General features: G+C 54.1%; 1 protein-coding gene across 2 annotated transcripts in view; it reads left to right on the plus strand.

The window, feature by feature from the left end:
* The window catches only part of ABCC6 (ATP binding cassette subfamily C member 6), a 49,228-nt gene extending 35,977 nt beyond the window's left edge, over window positions 1–13,251 (plus strand). For both annotated transcript variants that reach the window (XM_041747394.1, XM_041747396.1), the window contains exons 22-31: window positions 394–601; window positions 1,511–1,821; window positions 3,782–3,981; window positions 5,923–6,049; window positions 7,057–7,158; window positions 7,805–7,951; window positions 9,693–9,851; window positions 9,931–10,097; window positions 12,149–12,343; window positions 12,666–13,251. In XM_041747394.1, the coding sequence (XP_041603328.1) occupies window positions 394–601; window positions 1,511–1,821; window positions 3,782–3,981; window positions 5,923–6,049; window positions 7,057–7,158; window positions 7,805–7,951; window positions 9,693–9,851; window positions 9,931–10,097; window positions 12,149–12,343; window positions 12,666–12,774 (1,725 nt within the window). In that variant the 3' untranslated portion in view covers window positions 12,775–13,251. The remainder of the gene's footprint in view (window positions 1–393; window positions 602–1,510; window positions 1,822–3,781; window positions 3,982–5,922; window positions 6,050–7,056; window positions 7,159–7,804; window positions 7,952–9,692; window positions 9,852–9,930; window positions 10,098–12,148; window positions 12,344–12,665) is intronic.
* The last annotated feature ends 3,552 nt before the right edge of the window (window positions 13,252–16,803 follow it).

Consider the following 16,803-nt stretch of genomic DNA (forward strand, 5'->3'; position numbering starts at 1 on the left):
CATGAAGAACTTCAGATTCATGGGAGCTGGACCTGAAGCAAGCATCTTAACCTCTTCATGCCTCAGTTTCCTTATCTGTCAGGTGGGAATTCTGATGGGGCCAGAGACACGTGCTGGTCCCGCAGGATGTGTTCAGTAAATTACTCCCAAGCCAGAAAGTGCCACAGCCTGTCACCTTCTCGGCTGACAGGCCCTCTGAGGGTTCTGCAGAGGAAGGGGGCCTGGAGGCCGGTGGGGCTGAAGGAGAGACGTACTCCAGGTGGGAGGCCCCGAGGAGGGACCCGTAAGGTCTGCATCGTGTTCCATGTGCCCCGCTGATGTGTTTTGAGAGCCTCGCCTGGTCTTTCCCCGCCTCACCTCCCTCTGCCCCCACCACCCCCACCTGCGCTACAGGTGAAGGCCACCATGTACCTGAGCTACTTCCAGGCTGTGGGTGTTCCCCTCTGTGTCTACGCTCTCTTCCTCTTCCTCTGCCAGCAAGTGGCCTCCTTTTGTCACGGTTACTGGCTGAGCCTGTGGGCGGACGATCCCACCATGGACGGGCGGCAGACGCAGGCGGCTTTGCGGGGCTCAATCTTCGGGATCCTGGGCTGCCTTCAAGGTACCCCTCGCCCTCCATCCTCCCAGCCTCCCTCCGAGGTGCTCAGGGCTCCCTGGCCTGCCCGTCCCTGGCTTACCCTGCCCTTCATGACTGTCTGTGCCAACCTCCTGGGCCCAAATGCATCCTTCAGATAAAGCTTGGGGGTGGGGGTGGGGACATGGCCCATCCCTCCCCTCCTGGGCCCCCCAGAGTCTCTGCCAGGCTCATCAGCAAATGCAGAATCCTGGCCCCCAGATGTTGGGGACAGCTGAGGACTGGGGTGAGGACAGGCCAACTGCAGTGTTTGGATTGGCCAGGGGTCCAATCTGCTCGGCCCCAGAGACAGGGAGCAAGCTGGCCGCATCCCAAGTCCGTAGATCAGATGGGGAGGAAGCGGCATGTGAGTTCCCTAGGACTGACACAAATGGCCACACACCTGGGAGCTCAGAACAATAGAAACTTAACTCTCATAGCCCTGAAGCCAGAAGCCCCCAAACCAAGCTCTCAGCAGGACTGGTTCTTCTCAGAGGCTCTGGGGGAGCAACGCTCCCATGCCTCTCTCCTAGCTTCTGCTGGGGGCCAGCAATTCTTGGCTTGTTGTGTCTTTGCCTGTCTTCACACCACCTCCTCTGATCTCTGGATGTCTTCTTGTAAGGACACTAGTCATTGGATTTAGAAGCCACCCTATACCCAAGGTGGTATCATCTCAAGCTCTTTCACTGAAAACCTCTCCAAAGATCCCATTTCCAAATAAGTTCACATACTGAGGTTCCTGGTGGACATATATTTGGAGGGTGGGAGGCATAATATTCAACCTGTACAGGAGGGTTCCATTGAGGGATTAGCAGGAGGGTCAAATCATAAGTTGTCTACCATGGGGGGTTGGGAGGTGGTCTCAGCTCTCATGCTCTGATACTTCTCTCTCCCCAGCCGTTGGGCTGTTTGCCTCCATGGCCATGGTGCTCCTAGGGGGGATCCGGGCATCCAGCCTGCTTTTCCAGAGACTTCTGTGGGATGTGATGCGGTCTCCCATCGGCTTCTTTGAGCGGACCCCCATCGGGAACCTACTGAATCGCTTCTCCAAAGAGACAGACATAGTTGATGTGGACATCCCAGACAAACTCCGGTCCTTGCTGATTTATGTCTTTGGACTCCTGGAGGTCAGCCTGGTGGTGACAGTGGCCACCCCTCTGGCTATGGTGGCCATCCTGCCGCTGCTGGTCTTCTATGCTGGGTTTCAGGTAGGGAGAGATTGAGGAAGTTCCAGGGCTCAGCTCAGGTCACCTCATCCAGTCCCCTGTCTCTGGGCAGCATTCTGTGTAGGAGGTTCTGCACAATGGGCATCCAGGGGCCATCCCTAGAAGAATCCCAGAGGCAGAGACACCACAATTTATTTCCAACACCCTATACTCGTCTGTCTTCCAATGGTCCACGTCAAAGTTCTTAATAGCTAAGATTTTGTCCTGTGGCTGCTGCTGAAATCAGCTTCATCTTTTCCAGTTATCTGGACACCATGAAGGCACTGCAAGGTCTCAGAGACTGCTGCATTAAGTTTGACTCTTCCAGTTGCCAGAGAAATTGTTTCATTAGCTTTATTTTTATTTTTTTCAAGATTTTATTTATTTATTCATGAGAGACACAGAGAGGCAGAGACCACAGGCAGAGGGAGAAGCAGGCTCCCTGCGGGGGGCCCAGTGTGGGACTCAATCCTGGGACTAGGATCATGCCCTGAGCCAAAGGCTGACCCTCATCCACTGAGCCACCCAGGCATCCCGTTTCATTAGCTTTAAACAAAAGGATAGAATTTAATGACTGACACCCCTAAAGTGCAGGGTGGGCCAGTTGTCACCAGGATGCTGTATAGTCTCTCCCTGTCTTTGCTCAGTGGGGCTCAAAGTGTGGTCTCAGAACAGCAGCATCAGTACCAGCCGGGAGCTAGTTAGAAAGGCATGTTCTCGGGCCCCATCCAAGACTTACGGACTCAGCTATTGTGGAAATGGAGCCCAGAAATCTGGGTTTTAACAAACCCCTCAGGTAACCCTGGTGCACGCTGGCTTTAGTCTGCTTGGCCTGATTTTGCACACACTCTCTTTCCAGGGGCAGGTCAGATGGCCCCTGGCAACCCTGTGCTCCCAGCATCCCCCTCAGCAACACCAGCACAAAGTAACCTGTTCTCCAGCTCGGCATTCATACGTCAGACCCAGGAAAGATTAGAGTTGCCTACTTCGGGGCATGTGTTTATCCCTGGGCTAATCAGAGCGACCAAAGGGATGGCTACCCCAACCGGCTAGGCTGTGTCATGCCACCACCTCCACCATCTGGTCCCATGGTTGAACTCCCCCCCCCAAGCCCCACCCCAGGAAATCAGAAATAGAGTAGAAAGAACCATGGTAGCCAGACAAAAACCACAACCACCACTATCTTCTCTGTGTCTTCTTGACTTGGGGAGGGACAGCTTTTGGGTTGGGCAAAGGTGGGTTTGAATCCAGGCCCTGCCACTTACTTGCCGTAGAGACCTGAACCAGCTGCTTTATCCCTCTGGGCCTCAGGTGTTCTCATCTGTAAACCGTGAAGCCCACTAACGCCCAGCTCATGTTAATAAATACTGTTTGTAAAGAGCCTAGCACACAGCCTGGGTGTTCAGCAAATGCACACCCTCTCTGGCTGCGCACACACTGCAACCCCAAACCAAATAACACCTCATATTATTTGTGGATTGTTATGTTCCCAGAGCCTGCCATGGAAGCTTGACTTATGTGAATGAATTCTGCTTGGCCAACTGGCTTCCTTGTCCTTTATGGTCTTGTTCCCATACTGACTGGCCCTGAGTGAAGCAGTTGGCCTAAGACCTGGGAATGAGACAGCCTAGTTGCATGAGAGGAGTGATTTCTCAATCCTGGCTGTACATTAGAATCACCCAGAAGTTTTTTTTTTTTAAATACCAAGGCCAAGGGAACCCCACCAGAGATTCTGATTTAATAGTTCTGGAATGGGGCACTGGACGGTTTTTGAGCTTCCTAGGTGATCTTAAAAAGAACCACGTAACTCTGATTCTGTAAGGAGATGGGAGCCCAGAGAGGGAAAGCGACTAGCCCAAGGTCATACAGCAAGCTGAAACTCTGTACTTGAGGCTCCCCTGTGCTCCCCAAACTACCTGTCTCAACCTGTGACTTCTCCCCTCCTCACCTGTTCTCGCTTCAGAGCCTGTATGTGGCCAGCATATGCCAGCTCCGACGCCTGGAGTCAGCCAGGCACTCATTCGTGTGCTCCCACGTGGCCGAGACGTTCCAGGGCAGCGCAGTGGTCAGAGCCTTCCAGGCCCAGTGCCGTTTTGTGGCTCAGAATGACACACACGTGGATGAAAGCCAGAGAGTCAATTTCCCACGGCTGGTGGCTGACAGGTACGAAGAGCCTTGGGGCGGAGAAGGCCCTGTACTACAAACACATCTGTGTCCCCAGAGAGTGAGACCCAGTGTCCTACTGTGCAGCCAGAGAGATCACGTGGCCTGCCCAAGGTCACATAGTCAGGGATAAAACCGAGGCTACGTACCATGTGGGTGCATTTGGGAGCGTGGCCTGAGGAGTCCACAGCCGCAGAGGGGCAGCAGGTACAGAGAGCAGCCGAAGGGAAGAAGCCTCTGTTGCCTTGGTGATAGAGCAGCTACATAAGCATCTCCAGCCTCCTTTCAGTAACAAAGTGTCTGAGCACAGACAGACATGGGCTCAAATCCCAGCTCTGCAACTTCCTAGCTGGGCCATCCCAGGCAGGTTACGTACCTCTCTGAGCCTCCTTTGTCAAAGGGGGACGGCATTCACGGGGTGGCTCTCAGGATCCAATACATGCACTCAGCTGGTGCTTGTAACATGCTTACCGCATGCCCGGCCCGGTTCTGAGCACTCTACATGGATGTATTCACTGAGTCCTATGAATAACCCACGAGGCAGAGGCTGTTCTGGAGAGGGTGGACCTCAGGCATAGAGATTTAGGGACTTGCCCAGGGCCGCACAGCAAACACGTGGTGGAGTCAGGCTTCACATCCAGGCACCCTGGTGCCACAGTGTGGAGAGGGCAAGCACACAGTAAGAACTCAATAAATGTGAATTCCTTTCTCCTTTATGCCCTGGGTCCCTGGCCAGCTGTGGCTCTCAGGCCCTGGGGCTGTGGGCTGTGTCTCAATCCCATATGCCTTCTGGATGACCTATTCCACCTCTTCCTGGGGTAAACCGAGGGAGGAAAGACCTCACAGACATCTAGAATGCACCTACTATGTGGAGGGCCCAGGGATTTCCGTGCCACATGTGGCATATCTCATTTAATCCTCTCAAGTGTAAGGAGCCAGGCGTCATCTCATTCCACAGATGGTTCCACTGGGATTTGAGGAAACAAAGGGGCTGTCTCAAGGTCAGCCATCTAGGAAGTGGTTTCTTTATTCATGTGTTGGCCACTTTGCTGAAACCCATGACCTGCTGGGGAAGGTTTGTGTTTCCTGGTCAGAGCACCGTGGCTTCAAAGACCTATGTGTGTGGACTTAGGCAACGACCTACTTCTGAGCTTTAGTGTCCTCACCTGTCAAACAGGACAGCAATACTCCACTTTGTGGGATTCTTTGGGGAACTAGATAGTATATTGTAGGAAAGCCCAGAGCTCTCTGAAGTCAGGGATTTTAATACCGGGTCACTCTGTGTCCCCAGCATCTCCAGCGTGCACGGCACACAGTAGATGCTCAATACATGTGTGTTGAATGAATGAATGGTAGAGTAGGAATCCAGGAGAAGGGGGTGCATATTTATTCATCCACTTAATGTATTATTCAGTGAGCACCTACTATGTGCTGGGTCTTATGCTAGGTCCTGAGGACAGAGTTGTGAACAAGACAAAGCCACTGCCCTCTTGGAGTTCACAGTCAAGGACTGATTAAATAGTTTTGCTATAAAGAGTGGTAACTGTTATGAAATCATCAGTGACCTGTTTGAGAGAAAGGGAGGAGCAGTCCAGAGGGCTTTCACAAGAGGCGGCATTCGAGCTGACTTGCACATAAAGATGAGATGGAAGCTGGGTTCAGGCAAGGGGAACACAAGGGATATGGCCAGGCATATCCCAGCGACAGAAAAGTGGCACCAGGGCAAAACTTTACTTGAGCACCTACTGTGTGCCAGGCTCTGAACCGGGCACAGGTGAGACAGGAAAGCATCAACTTCCCCCACCCACTGAGCTTGAGTGGGGCCTGGGGTGTGGAGGGGACAATTGCTGAGGCCCCTGGGGGACTCACGGTGGCACGATCGCCGGTCCTTGTGCAGGGAGGGCCCCCGCTGACCCTGCTCTCACCTGCCTCCCCTCGCAGGTGGCTGGCTGCCAACCTGGAGCTGCTGGGGAACATGCTGGTGCTGGCAGCCGCCATGTGTGCCGTGCTGAGCAAGGCCCACCTTAGCGCCGGCCTCGTGGGCTTCTCGGTCTCTGCTGCCCTGCAGGTACTCCCAACACCCGGGACTGACACACCCCTGCCAGTGGGGCCTTCAAGGACCCAGGGCCAGACAACTGACCAGTGAGGAAAACATAGCTCTACAGAAGCTTAGCTGAGGTGACCTTCCTGGACTTTGGGCTAGAGTCTTCCCTCCCAGAGCCTCAGTGTGCTCATCTGAGAAATGGGTCAGTAATCTCTTCACACATTGTAAAGACTAGTTGAGACAGGGCATATAAAGTACATTTCCAGTGCATTGCTAAGTTTTATTGACTATTAATTAATTATATTCAATTTATATTAAATTAATCAATTACAACTACTAATAGTTAATGAACTCTTAACTATTAATTATAATTAACTATTAATATTATAATTTTTATTAACTATTAATATTATAACTTAATATATTAATATATAGTTGATATTAACTAATTAATATTATATAACTATATTATACTATTATATTTATATTAATATTTATGTATGCCATATTTTATAATATTAATATATTATTTATAATATTAATAACTAAAAAATACTATCAGATCCTATGAAGGAAAAACATATATATAGAAAAAATATATATATAGCATTCTTTATGAATGAAGCATTGTTCTAACAGCTTGACAAATATTAACTCATTTAACCCTGCCCACAACCCATCAGGAATACTGTTATTATCCTCATTTTACAATGAGGCAAAATGATGAGAAATCAAGGCATAGAAACCTCTCAGGATGGAAGTCAGTGAGCCTGGGTCCTGCGGTGTGTCTGTGGGAGGGCCACGTGCCCTCTCTGGTCCTGTCTCCCCACCTGCATCAAGACGGTTCAGACAAGCTTCTTCTGCTCCGCATAGTCCAGTTCTATGGAAGGGAGAGAGGAAGGGTCCTGGCAGTGGCAGCCACATCCCATCCCCCTGTCTGCCAGGTCCTGCCTCCCGCCCCCGCCTCGGGGCTGCCGCGGGCCTGCAGGGGGGCCTGCAGGAAGCCAGCCCAAGGTGTCTTCTCCCACCAGGTGACCCAGACACTGCAGTGGGCTGTTCGCAGCTGGACAGACCTGGCGAGCAGCATCGTGTCGGTGGAGCGGATGAAGGACTATGTCCAGACGCCCAAGGAGGTGATGGGTGGGGACGCGCAGGGATGCAGCTGTGGACACGGGCGCTAGAGCCCCTGACCCCGTGGGCTGGTGTCACAGCCAGCACGGCGGTAATGGTTAAGAAGCCAGGACAGATCCTGGTTCCTTTGCTTCTTCACTTGGGCAAAGCAGGTCATTCTTCTGACTGACCGGGGACCATGGGTAACCGCAGCACAACAGTGACATTACAGACACATCACAGCGAGGTGACAGTGACGGAAGGGCGACAAGGCAAGGCTGACTGCGCTGGTGTCCTGGGGGGCACCCTGGAGACACTCCACACATGTGCACTGCTCTTACTGACCTCCTGTCCCCTCCGGGGGGTGGAGGGCCCGTGCCAGGTCACAGGAACAGCCAGTGGCAGCTCATGACACCCCCTGTGCAACCTCGCCCTCTTCACGGAGACAAGAGGGGCCTGTCTCCCCCTTCTAGAGGAAGACGGGATATTCTGTGAGCCTCGATAGTGGCTAATAAGAGGAATACGGAGTAGTCAATACTTCTAGAATCCTGGATGTTGTTTGTAGCTCTGCTGTGTTCCATGCCCCCTCCAGCCCCGCCACAGCCATAAACAAGCCCATTTTCCAGAAGGGAGAGAGGCTCCTCTGACCCATGTCCCCTCCTGCCCCAGGCGCCCTGGAGGCTGCCCGCCTGCGCAGCCCGGTCTCCCTGGCCTCACGGGGGGCAGGTGGAGTTCCGGGACTTCGGGCTGAGACACCACCCTGAGCTCCCGCTGGCCGTCCGGGGCGTGTCCTTCAAGATCCACGCTGGAGAGAAGGTGGGCGGCCCTCCCGCACCCCCTCCCCACGGAGCCCCGGCCCGGGGTGGAGCCCAGGCCCTGAGCACCCGCTGCCTCCTGCACCCCCTCATCCGCACACCCACCCCACCCTGCCTGAACCTGCAGTCTTCCCCACACCTGCCGTCATCTTGGTGAAACGCACCCCCCCGCCCCCGGTGCTCCCAGATGAGGAGGCAGCTCCCCGACCCCCTTCTTTCTTTTCGCCTCTGACCGTATCTGAACACCTGCTCATGCCGGGGCCGAGCGCTCAGGGCTCCACGTACCTTCTCCGGTTTGTGTGGCCTCAGTTCCCGGCTTTGCCACGGCTGACCTTGGGCAAGTCGCTTCATGCCTTGATCTCAGTTTTACCATCTGTAAGATGGGAACCATAATGTCAGCCCCACAGAGCAGTTGAGAAGTTCACCCGACTTATACCCACACACTGCCTGGAACGGTGCCTGGCACGTGGCAAGCGCTGCAAGATGTTTGCCAGTGCTTCTATTATTATCCTTTGCAGCTTTACCCTGACAACAATCCTATGAAGAAGCACCAGTTTTACCCCATTTTACAGAGGCTTAGTCCATTTGACTCCCCACCCATGTGCACATCCTCCCTGCCTCCTCCTGGACTGCCCCAGGCTCCCCGCCGAGCCCCCAGTCTCCCCGTTCACCACCTCCAGTCTGTTTTCCTATGATCTTGATTTGGGCGTGTCGTTCCCCTGCTTGAGACCTTCCACCTGCTGCCAGCTTCCCTCAGAGTAAAGGCCAGACTCCTGAGCTTGGCATTCAAGGCCGCGCCCAACTCTCCATGCATTGCCCTGCCCGGGCTTCTTAGCCAACCCTTGTGCAACAGCTGCCTCGCTGAGCTAGGTGTGCACGTGGTGCTGCCCTTGGGGACTTTACGCCCTGGCACTTGGTGTGGTTTACCTGGACTCTTCGCCCTTCCTAAACTCCTCCTCACCCTGCAAGATTCCACTCAAGAATCCCCTCCACCCCGAAGCCTTCCCTGATTACCCCATTACTGCCTCTGCCAGGCAGCTTCAGGTCCAGGGTCTGATTATAGAGGGGATTTATTCATCTCGCCATATTCCGATTAGGGTTGCTCAGTTGCACTATTTCCAAGACCAGCCAGGGAGCCCTGTGGAGCCAGGACCCCTTAATATCTATATTCCTGGAGGCTAGGAAATGCCTGTCACACAATGGGTGGCACATTTCATTGATTTCTTGAACAAATTGTGTTGAACCTCTGCGGAGTGTCGGACATTGAGAATGCAACAGTAAACACTGAGGAGGGTTGGGGGGGCAGATACAGCAATGGGCAGATGGATGGAAGGATGAGATATGGATGGGCTGGGAAGGGAGATGGATGGATGGAGAGGAAGAAAGGACAGGAAATGACTGGAAGGATGGATAGGAGGATGGACGGAAGGATGGGACATGAATCGGTTGAGACGGGGAGAGAAGGAAGGAGTAATGGAAGGGCAGGGTATAGCTTCAAGGCTGGGGGAATGGGGAGCAAGATGGGAGAGGTGAGAGGAAGACAGTGATGTGCAGAAAGAAGGGATGAATATATGGGAAGGTAGACAGATGACAGGACAGTGGGTGCTCAAAGGATGATGGGTAGATGGATGGATCTTGGATGCAGGCATCTCCTTGCCCAGATGCCCAGGGCCCCTCCAGCCTGTGGCCTGCTTTCCTCTGGCCAGGTCTGCTCAGAACGAGCCTTGCCTCCCCCCCCACAGGTGGGCATCGTTGGCAGGACAGGGGCCGGGAAGTCCTCCCTGGCCGGGGGCCTCCTGCGGCTTCTGGAGGCAGCCGAGGGGGGGATTTGGATCGACGGGGTCCCCATCGCACACGTGGGGCTGCACACGCTGCGCTCCAGAATCACCATCATCCCCCAGGTGAGGTCTGGGGAATAGGGTGGGCCGAGGCGGGAGGCCCAGCTGGGCCCGGCTCTGACCTGCTGCCCCTTCCGACCAGGACCCCACGCTGTTCCCCGGCTCTCTGCGGATGAACCTCGACATGCTGGACGAGCACACGGATGAAGCCATCTGGGAAGCCTTGGAGATGGTGCAGCTCAGACCCTTGGTGGCCAGCCTGCCCGGGCAGCTGCAGTATGAGTGCACCGACCAAGGTTCCGACCTGAGGTAGGCTTGCCCCACCACGACCAGGACCTGGGAGAAGCCAGGGCTCCCCAGCGCCATCCCCAGGATAGTAGACCCTGGAATGCCCCCCACCATAGGACTACCAGCCCCATTCGGTGAACACTGCCAGTATGAATCCCATCCCTTATCCACAATTCAAACCCCAACACAGTCTCTGAATACCCAGTTTCTTTTTCCTAAGTTCAGTCCCTAAATTTATTTGGGTGACAAGACCCAACCTTTACTGACAGAAGGCTACTTCCAGTCTTCCTTTATCCCACTCAGCACTTATTTTGCTCCAAAGGCATTGTGTTTGATATTGGGTGCAAACCCCATGCTCACTGGGTATCGAGTAACATATGGCATGACTTTTTTTTTTTTTTAAGAGAGAGAGAGAGAGAGGGTGAGTAGAGGCAGGAGGGGCAGAGGGAGAGGGAGAGAGAGAATCTTAAGCAGACTCCATACCCAGCATGAAGCGCGACTCAGGCTTGACCTCAGGGCCCTGAGATCATGACCTGAGCTGAAATCAAGAGTCAGGTGCTTAAACCACTGAGCCACCCAGGGGGCCCTGGCATATGCCTTTTAAAAGAAATTTTAACTGCGGTAAAATACACATATTAATTTAATTAATTTAAGATACACATATTAATTAATTTAATTGATTTAATTTATACACATAATAAATTTATTAATTTTAATAAAATTTAGCAACCTTATCGTTTTTTAATGTAGTTTGTAGCGTTGAGTACATTCCCATCATTGTGCAACCCATCTCCAGAGCTTTGTCATCTTGCAAGACTGAAACCCAATCCCCATTAAAAAAAATAATTCTCTTTTTTCCCCCTACCTGCCACCAGCCCCCTAACCGCCATCCTGCCTCCTGCTTCTTTGAATTCGGCTACACTGGGTACCTCATTTAAAGTGGAATATTACAGGATTTGCCTTCTGTGACTGGCTTATTTCACTTAGCATAGGTTCTCAAGGTTCCTCCATGGTGTAGCAGGTGTCAGAACTTTCTTCCTTTTTAAGACTGAATAATATTCCATTGTATAGATAGACCGCATTTTTCTTATCCATCCATTCATTCATTGAAGGGCACGTGGGTTGCTTCCACCTTTTGGCTATTGTGAAGAATGTTGCTAGGTGTTAAGTGTGTGCCTTTTTAAAAACCGAGATGTTCTGGATTCTGAAAACCATCTGCCCCCAAAGGCGTTAGGGTAAGGGGCTGTGGGTAGATTCCACACACTGGAGAAGTGGGTAGCTTGGTGGCTAAGAGTTTGGACGTGCTTTAAATCCAGCCTCTGCCAATTAGCAGCAATAGGACCCTGGGCCTAGGGTTAACCTTCTGGCCTCATCCTCCTTCTCTGTAAAATGCGAATTACAGTTAGTATCTCCTTCCCTTATGAGGATTGAGTTCTAATGTGTAAAGTTGTTGAAACAGTGCCTGGATAGAGGGAACAAGAATTATTCCCGTAGTCACCAGAGAGGCACTCTCACGAATCCCATTTTGCAGAATTGGCAAATTGAGACTTGCCCAGAGTCCCCCAGCACAGCCACAGTAGGTCCTGGTTCTCAAGAGATACTGCTGGGAGAACCAGCAGAGCACGAAAGGAAATAGCCCCAGACGGCCCTGGGTCTCCAGGGTCAGGGTCTCACAGACAGTGTGACCTTGAGCCTCAACTTCCCCACCTGAGCACTTTTTATGGGACTTACCTTGTCCTCACCCCCTCCTTAGTCACAGTGGGCCAGTGTGTGCACAAGCACTTAGGGTACGTCCGGCACAAAGTGAAGACTGCAGAACAGAAATAGAAATAGCCATTTCACTGCGGGCGAAACTGAGGCACGGGGCTTTGAATGTGTTTGTCAAGAGTCACCCTGCTCAAAAATGGCAGGCTGGGGGTCCCTACCAGCTCTGTGGACTGGGGACCGACGCGTATAGAAGTGCATGCATGCACACACACCCCCGCCCCCCGCCCAACGTCCGCAGCTGTCGGGGGAACCCATCTGTGGGCAGACACACAAATGTCCGGCCTGACCATCCCACTCGTTCCCAGCGTGGGCCAGAAGCAGCTCCTGTGTCTGGCGCGGGCCCTGCTCCGGAAAACCCAGATCCTTATCCTGGATGAGGCCACAGCTGCCGTGGACCCAGGGACAGAGCTCCAGATGCAGGCTGCCCTCGGGAGCTGGCTTGCTCAGTGCACGGTGCTGCTCATTGCCCACCGCCTGAGCTCTGTGCTGGACTGCGCCAGGTAAGCCCTTCTCCCAGCTGGCGCTCAGCCGCCCCCTTACCCCTTGGCCCCGCAGTGGCAGAGGAAGGCAGCAGGGTTTAGAGCCGGAGAGGCGCTGGGATGGATTATCAAGGGCCCGTTGTATGGGTGGCACACCTGGTGCCCACAGGGGAAGGGGCGAGCCCAAGGACTCGTGGCCAGCGATGCTTCCACCGTGGCTGTCAGGGTCCGGAAACTGCAGGAAAGGCCAGACTCGACTGGAGCAGACATGCTGGGCTTTCAGTGGCAGAGTGCTCGCGCCGATTGGGCTGCTAAGATCCACTCGTTTCCCTCTCCCCTGCAGGGTGCTGGTCATGGACAAGGGGCAGGTGGCAGAGAGCGGCAGCCCTGCCCAGCTGCTGGCCCAGAAGGGCCTGTTTTACAGGCTGGCACAGGAGTCAGGCCTAGTGTGAACCCTCAGCCCTCGGCTCGTTGTACCAACCCAGAGAGGCTGCCGTGCTCTGGGGGTGCAAGGGACCTGGGTCATCGCTGGTGCCGCCGCATTGGGTCTAGACCCCACTACTCTCTGGGAGGAACTGGCAGAGAAAGTGGCTAATCGCCACAGACCCAGGAGGACACAGCAACGCCCAGGTTGGCCTGGTGCGGGCTCGTCCAGCCCTGTCCACCCTGGAGCTGAAGTCAACGGTGGATCTCCGTGCTGGCTGCCCACTGGCCTCGCCTGAGGAACTCAGACACCTGCCCCTGCCCGGGCTCCATTGCACACCGTTCAAGTCCACATCCCTGGAGCTGGGATGACAGAGCGTGTACCTCTTACAAATTACCCCCTATATTCTGAGATGGTTACAGACTGACAAGTAATTATAAGAAATAATCTAGAAAGTTCCTGTGTAGTTTTACTAGTTCCCCCAATAACAACATCTTGAAAAACAGTAGGACCGTATCATAACCAGCACAGCGACATTGGTACAACTGGCCTGTACTTGTCTTGTCTGCTTTTTCCCTTGTTTACTTGTATTTGCACATGCATGTGCACGTGTGTGCACACACATGCTTCCGTGCAAGCTCCTGCTCTCACCACCACCAGTCGGGATGCCTAACACCTCCATCACCACCAGGACCCCTCCGGTTGCTATTTTGCAACCATGCCTACCTTCCTCCTGCCCTGCAAGCACCTGCTGATGTGCTCTCCATTTTGGTAAGTCGTTTTAAAGCTCCCTGTAGGATTCCAGAAAACTCTAAAGTCCTGCTGCTCCTCTGCCCTTGCAGATGAGCCCCAGGGAGTGTCTTGTGTGAACCGACACACAAGCCACGGCCCACAGCAAGGACAGCCCCGACCCCCAGCACGAGCACAGGCACGACACATGCGTGCAGGTCCAAAGACAAGATCTGCAGAGCCAGGACACCCAGGCCCCCACTGAGATAATCTGCTCAGGGCAAACGTTTCTTATGTTGGTGAAAGATCAAATTCCAGCTCCTGGGGTGGGGTGGGGTGGGGTGGGTGGGGGGTGGTCGTCCCAGCAGCAGGTGCAACAGCCAGAGAGCATCTGTTGTTGGAAGCCAGAGGTCAGAGGTCAGGGTCAGAGGTGGTTCTGGGCTTGTTCTGGGAAGGGAAACCCCACCTGCCGTGTGTGTAGCTCAGGCCCATTCCTGCAGCAGTCGGAAAACTAATACAGAGCTCCTCAGACTGGCTGCAGGCCGGAGTCTAAAATAGCCAAGCCTGAGGTCACGCAGACAAGGCTGTGAAGGGCAGCCTGAGAAATGAGTCAATGCCTTGGATGAGAACTTTCTGGCAGCTCCGGGTTCTTCCGTGACCTCATGGCATCGCTGTGGAGATCAATTAATACATGGAAGGGTTCAGAGCTGAGCTGGGCACAGGGTACGTGCTCCATTGATTTGCCCTATTCTTGGAAATACTTTTTTTTTTTTTTTAAAGATTTTTAAAATGTATTTATTCATGAGAGACACACACAGAGAGAGAGGCAGAGACACTGGCAGAGGGAGAAGCAGGCTCCATGCAGGGAGCCCGATGTGGGACTCGATCCCGGGACTCCAGGATCATGCCCTGGGCCAAAGGCAGATGCTCCACCTGAGCTACCCAGGCATCCCTTGGAAATACTATTGTTTGAGGACTTCCTTGGGGTCCTCCATGGGGCGAGGGTATACACACCAGCTTATTTTTTTAAGCTGAATCACTGCTGACATGGGGCTGATAATTCTGTATCGCAGAATGTGGGGTGTTTGGCAGCATCTCTGGCCTCTACTCACTAGACGCCAATAGCACTGTCACCTCCAATTGTGACAAAAATGCCTCTGGACGCTGCCAAACGTCCCCTGGGGGATCAATCACCCGGTTGAGAGGCCGAAACTAATTGACCCCATCGATAATCCAGATACACGGACAGCGGCTGTGTTGGTATATCAGGAAGGGGCTGTGAACACCCACCTGCCTGGCGGAACACAGGACCTAGCCTGTCCCAGCCAGGTCACGGACTTTCTGCGGGTCCATCAACCTAGAGTTCTCAGCCCAGAGTAAACTAAACCTAGATCCGAGGGCAGGATATCCCTCCCTGTGCCTAGGTGTGGCCAGGAGCTCACATGGATGCCTTCCCAGGGGCGTCTGGGGTCTGCATCCCTTCCCTGCACCCAGGCCTGTCCACCAAGGGCTGGCCCCACTGTTGCTAGCACCAACCAACTCTATTTTGGAAATGTGCCAAATGAGGCTCAGAATGTTCACGTGACCACCTGGCTTGTCAGCAGCAGAGCGGGGTCTGCTCCTGGGCTTATTTCACCCCACGGCCCAAGACAGGGTGTGGGGGTTCCTGCCCGACTTTGAGGCACCAGCAGGGACCAGACACAACCCTTGGCACTTCTCTGCTTGGAGGAGAGCCACCTGACGTCCGGGCAGAGCGACCGCAGGACAAAGTGGCAGCAGCTGTTTGGCAAACTCACTTGGGGTCATTCGAGGGCCACTGGCCTCCTCTTTCATGGAGGGAGGTCATTTGCCAGTGAGCGGAGTGTGCGCCTCAGGAGCCAGCAGTCGGGGGTGCTCTTGGGCCCACATTGACCCCAGCTCCCTGGAGATTGGCTGGCACCGCCACGCAGGCCCTCCCTCCCCCTGCCACAGGCTCAAGGGCACAGCTGCAGGACAAGGCACGTCCGGACCTGTGGTCAGTGCCAGCCTCAGTAGGTCCTTAACCCTCCTGTGTCCCCTCGCGTCACTGCGAACGCTCACCAAGCCCTGCCCCAATGCCCGCCATGGCCTGTCCCTGAATCCTTAAGATGGGAGGAGGAATGTTCCATGGTTATCCCCTTGCCGGGATGCTTTGATGAGGCCCCGTTTATAGAGGAGGAAATGCAGACAGAGCCTAAGTAGGGATCTGGACCCAGGTGGCCTGATCCCGAGCCCACGTCCTAACCATTGTACCACGCTGCCTTGTGCACACTTAAGCTCTAGAACATCAGCTCACCGACAGCTGGATTCCACCCTGGTGTCCCACCACAAGGGAAGCAAGGGGCTCACTTCCTTCTTGAAGCCAGGAATTTGTCCACATGTTCACCGTGTCTCCCAGCACCTGGCACGATGCACAGCACACACGAGTGTTCAATAAATGACAATTACATAGATAGATGGATGGATTTGGGGATGGATGGACAAATGAATGAGCGAAAGCCATCACCATGTATGACAGTGTCCTGAGGGCCAGGTGTGGCACCGGGTGCTTTACCTGGATCTGCTCCCATCCTCACACCCACCTGGCCAGGTGGACACAATGATCCCAACTTGTACCAACGAAGCAAGCACAGCTGAAAGGCATGTTCTAGAGGCCCCGATGACTTCACACTGGCCCAGGGCCCTGCACAGAGGGCTCGGTCCTGGCTCAGGGAATCCAGTCAATGGACGCAAACTGTGTGCCCATCCGGTGGGATTTGTTAAGGAACAAAGCCCTTGCTCTCATGGAGCTGCCACTGTAAGAGAAATAGGGAAGGCACCAGCCATGCTGACATCTGGGGAAGAGGGAAGACAGAGTGGAGACAGTGGCCAGCACACCCAAATAGCAGAGGGGCTTGTGGCTGGAGAGGCCTGCAAGGTGGCCAGAGGGGAGCTGAGGGCAGAGAGGTCGTGGGAAGCCAGGTTGTGGTGGGGAGCTGGCTGCCACCAGAGATGGGGACCATGTGACAGGGGTGATGGAGTGGCCGCCCACTCTGTCGTGTTTTTGCAGGCTCACTATGGCTCCCCGGTGGAGCACAGACTGTACTGGAGGTAGGGGTGGCCAGGGCGGAAGCTGGGCAGTGGCTGAGGTGGGGTGGCTGTCCTAGGGACACAAGGGAGGGGCCAGCATGGCGGTAACCAGATGGCAGAGAAGTGGTCAGATTCTTAGTGCTCTGCTGGAATGTGCTGCAGGACCCACATGGGGAGCGTCACGTGAATCCCCACTCCCCTCTGGCCTGGGGGCCCGTTCCCATGTGAGCAAGGCTGGCAC

The sequence above is a fragment of the Vulpes lagopus genome, chromosome 3, assembly GCF_018345385.1.
Source record: "Vulpes lagopus strain Blue_001 chromosome 3, ASM1834538v1, whole genome shotgun sequence".
NCBI classification, from domain to species: Eukaryota; Metazoa; Chordata; class Mammalia; order Carnivora; family Canidae; genus Vulpes; species Vulpes lagopus.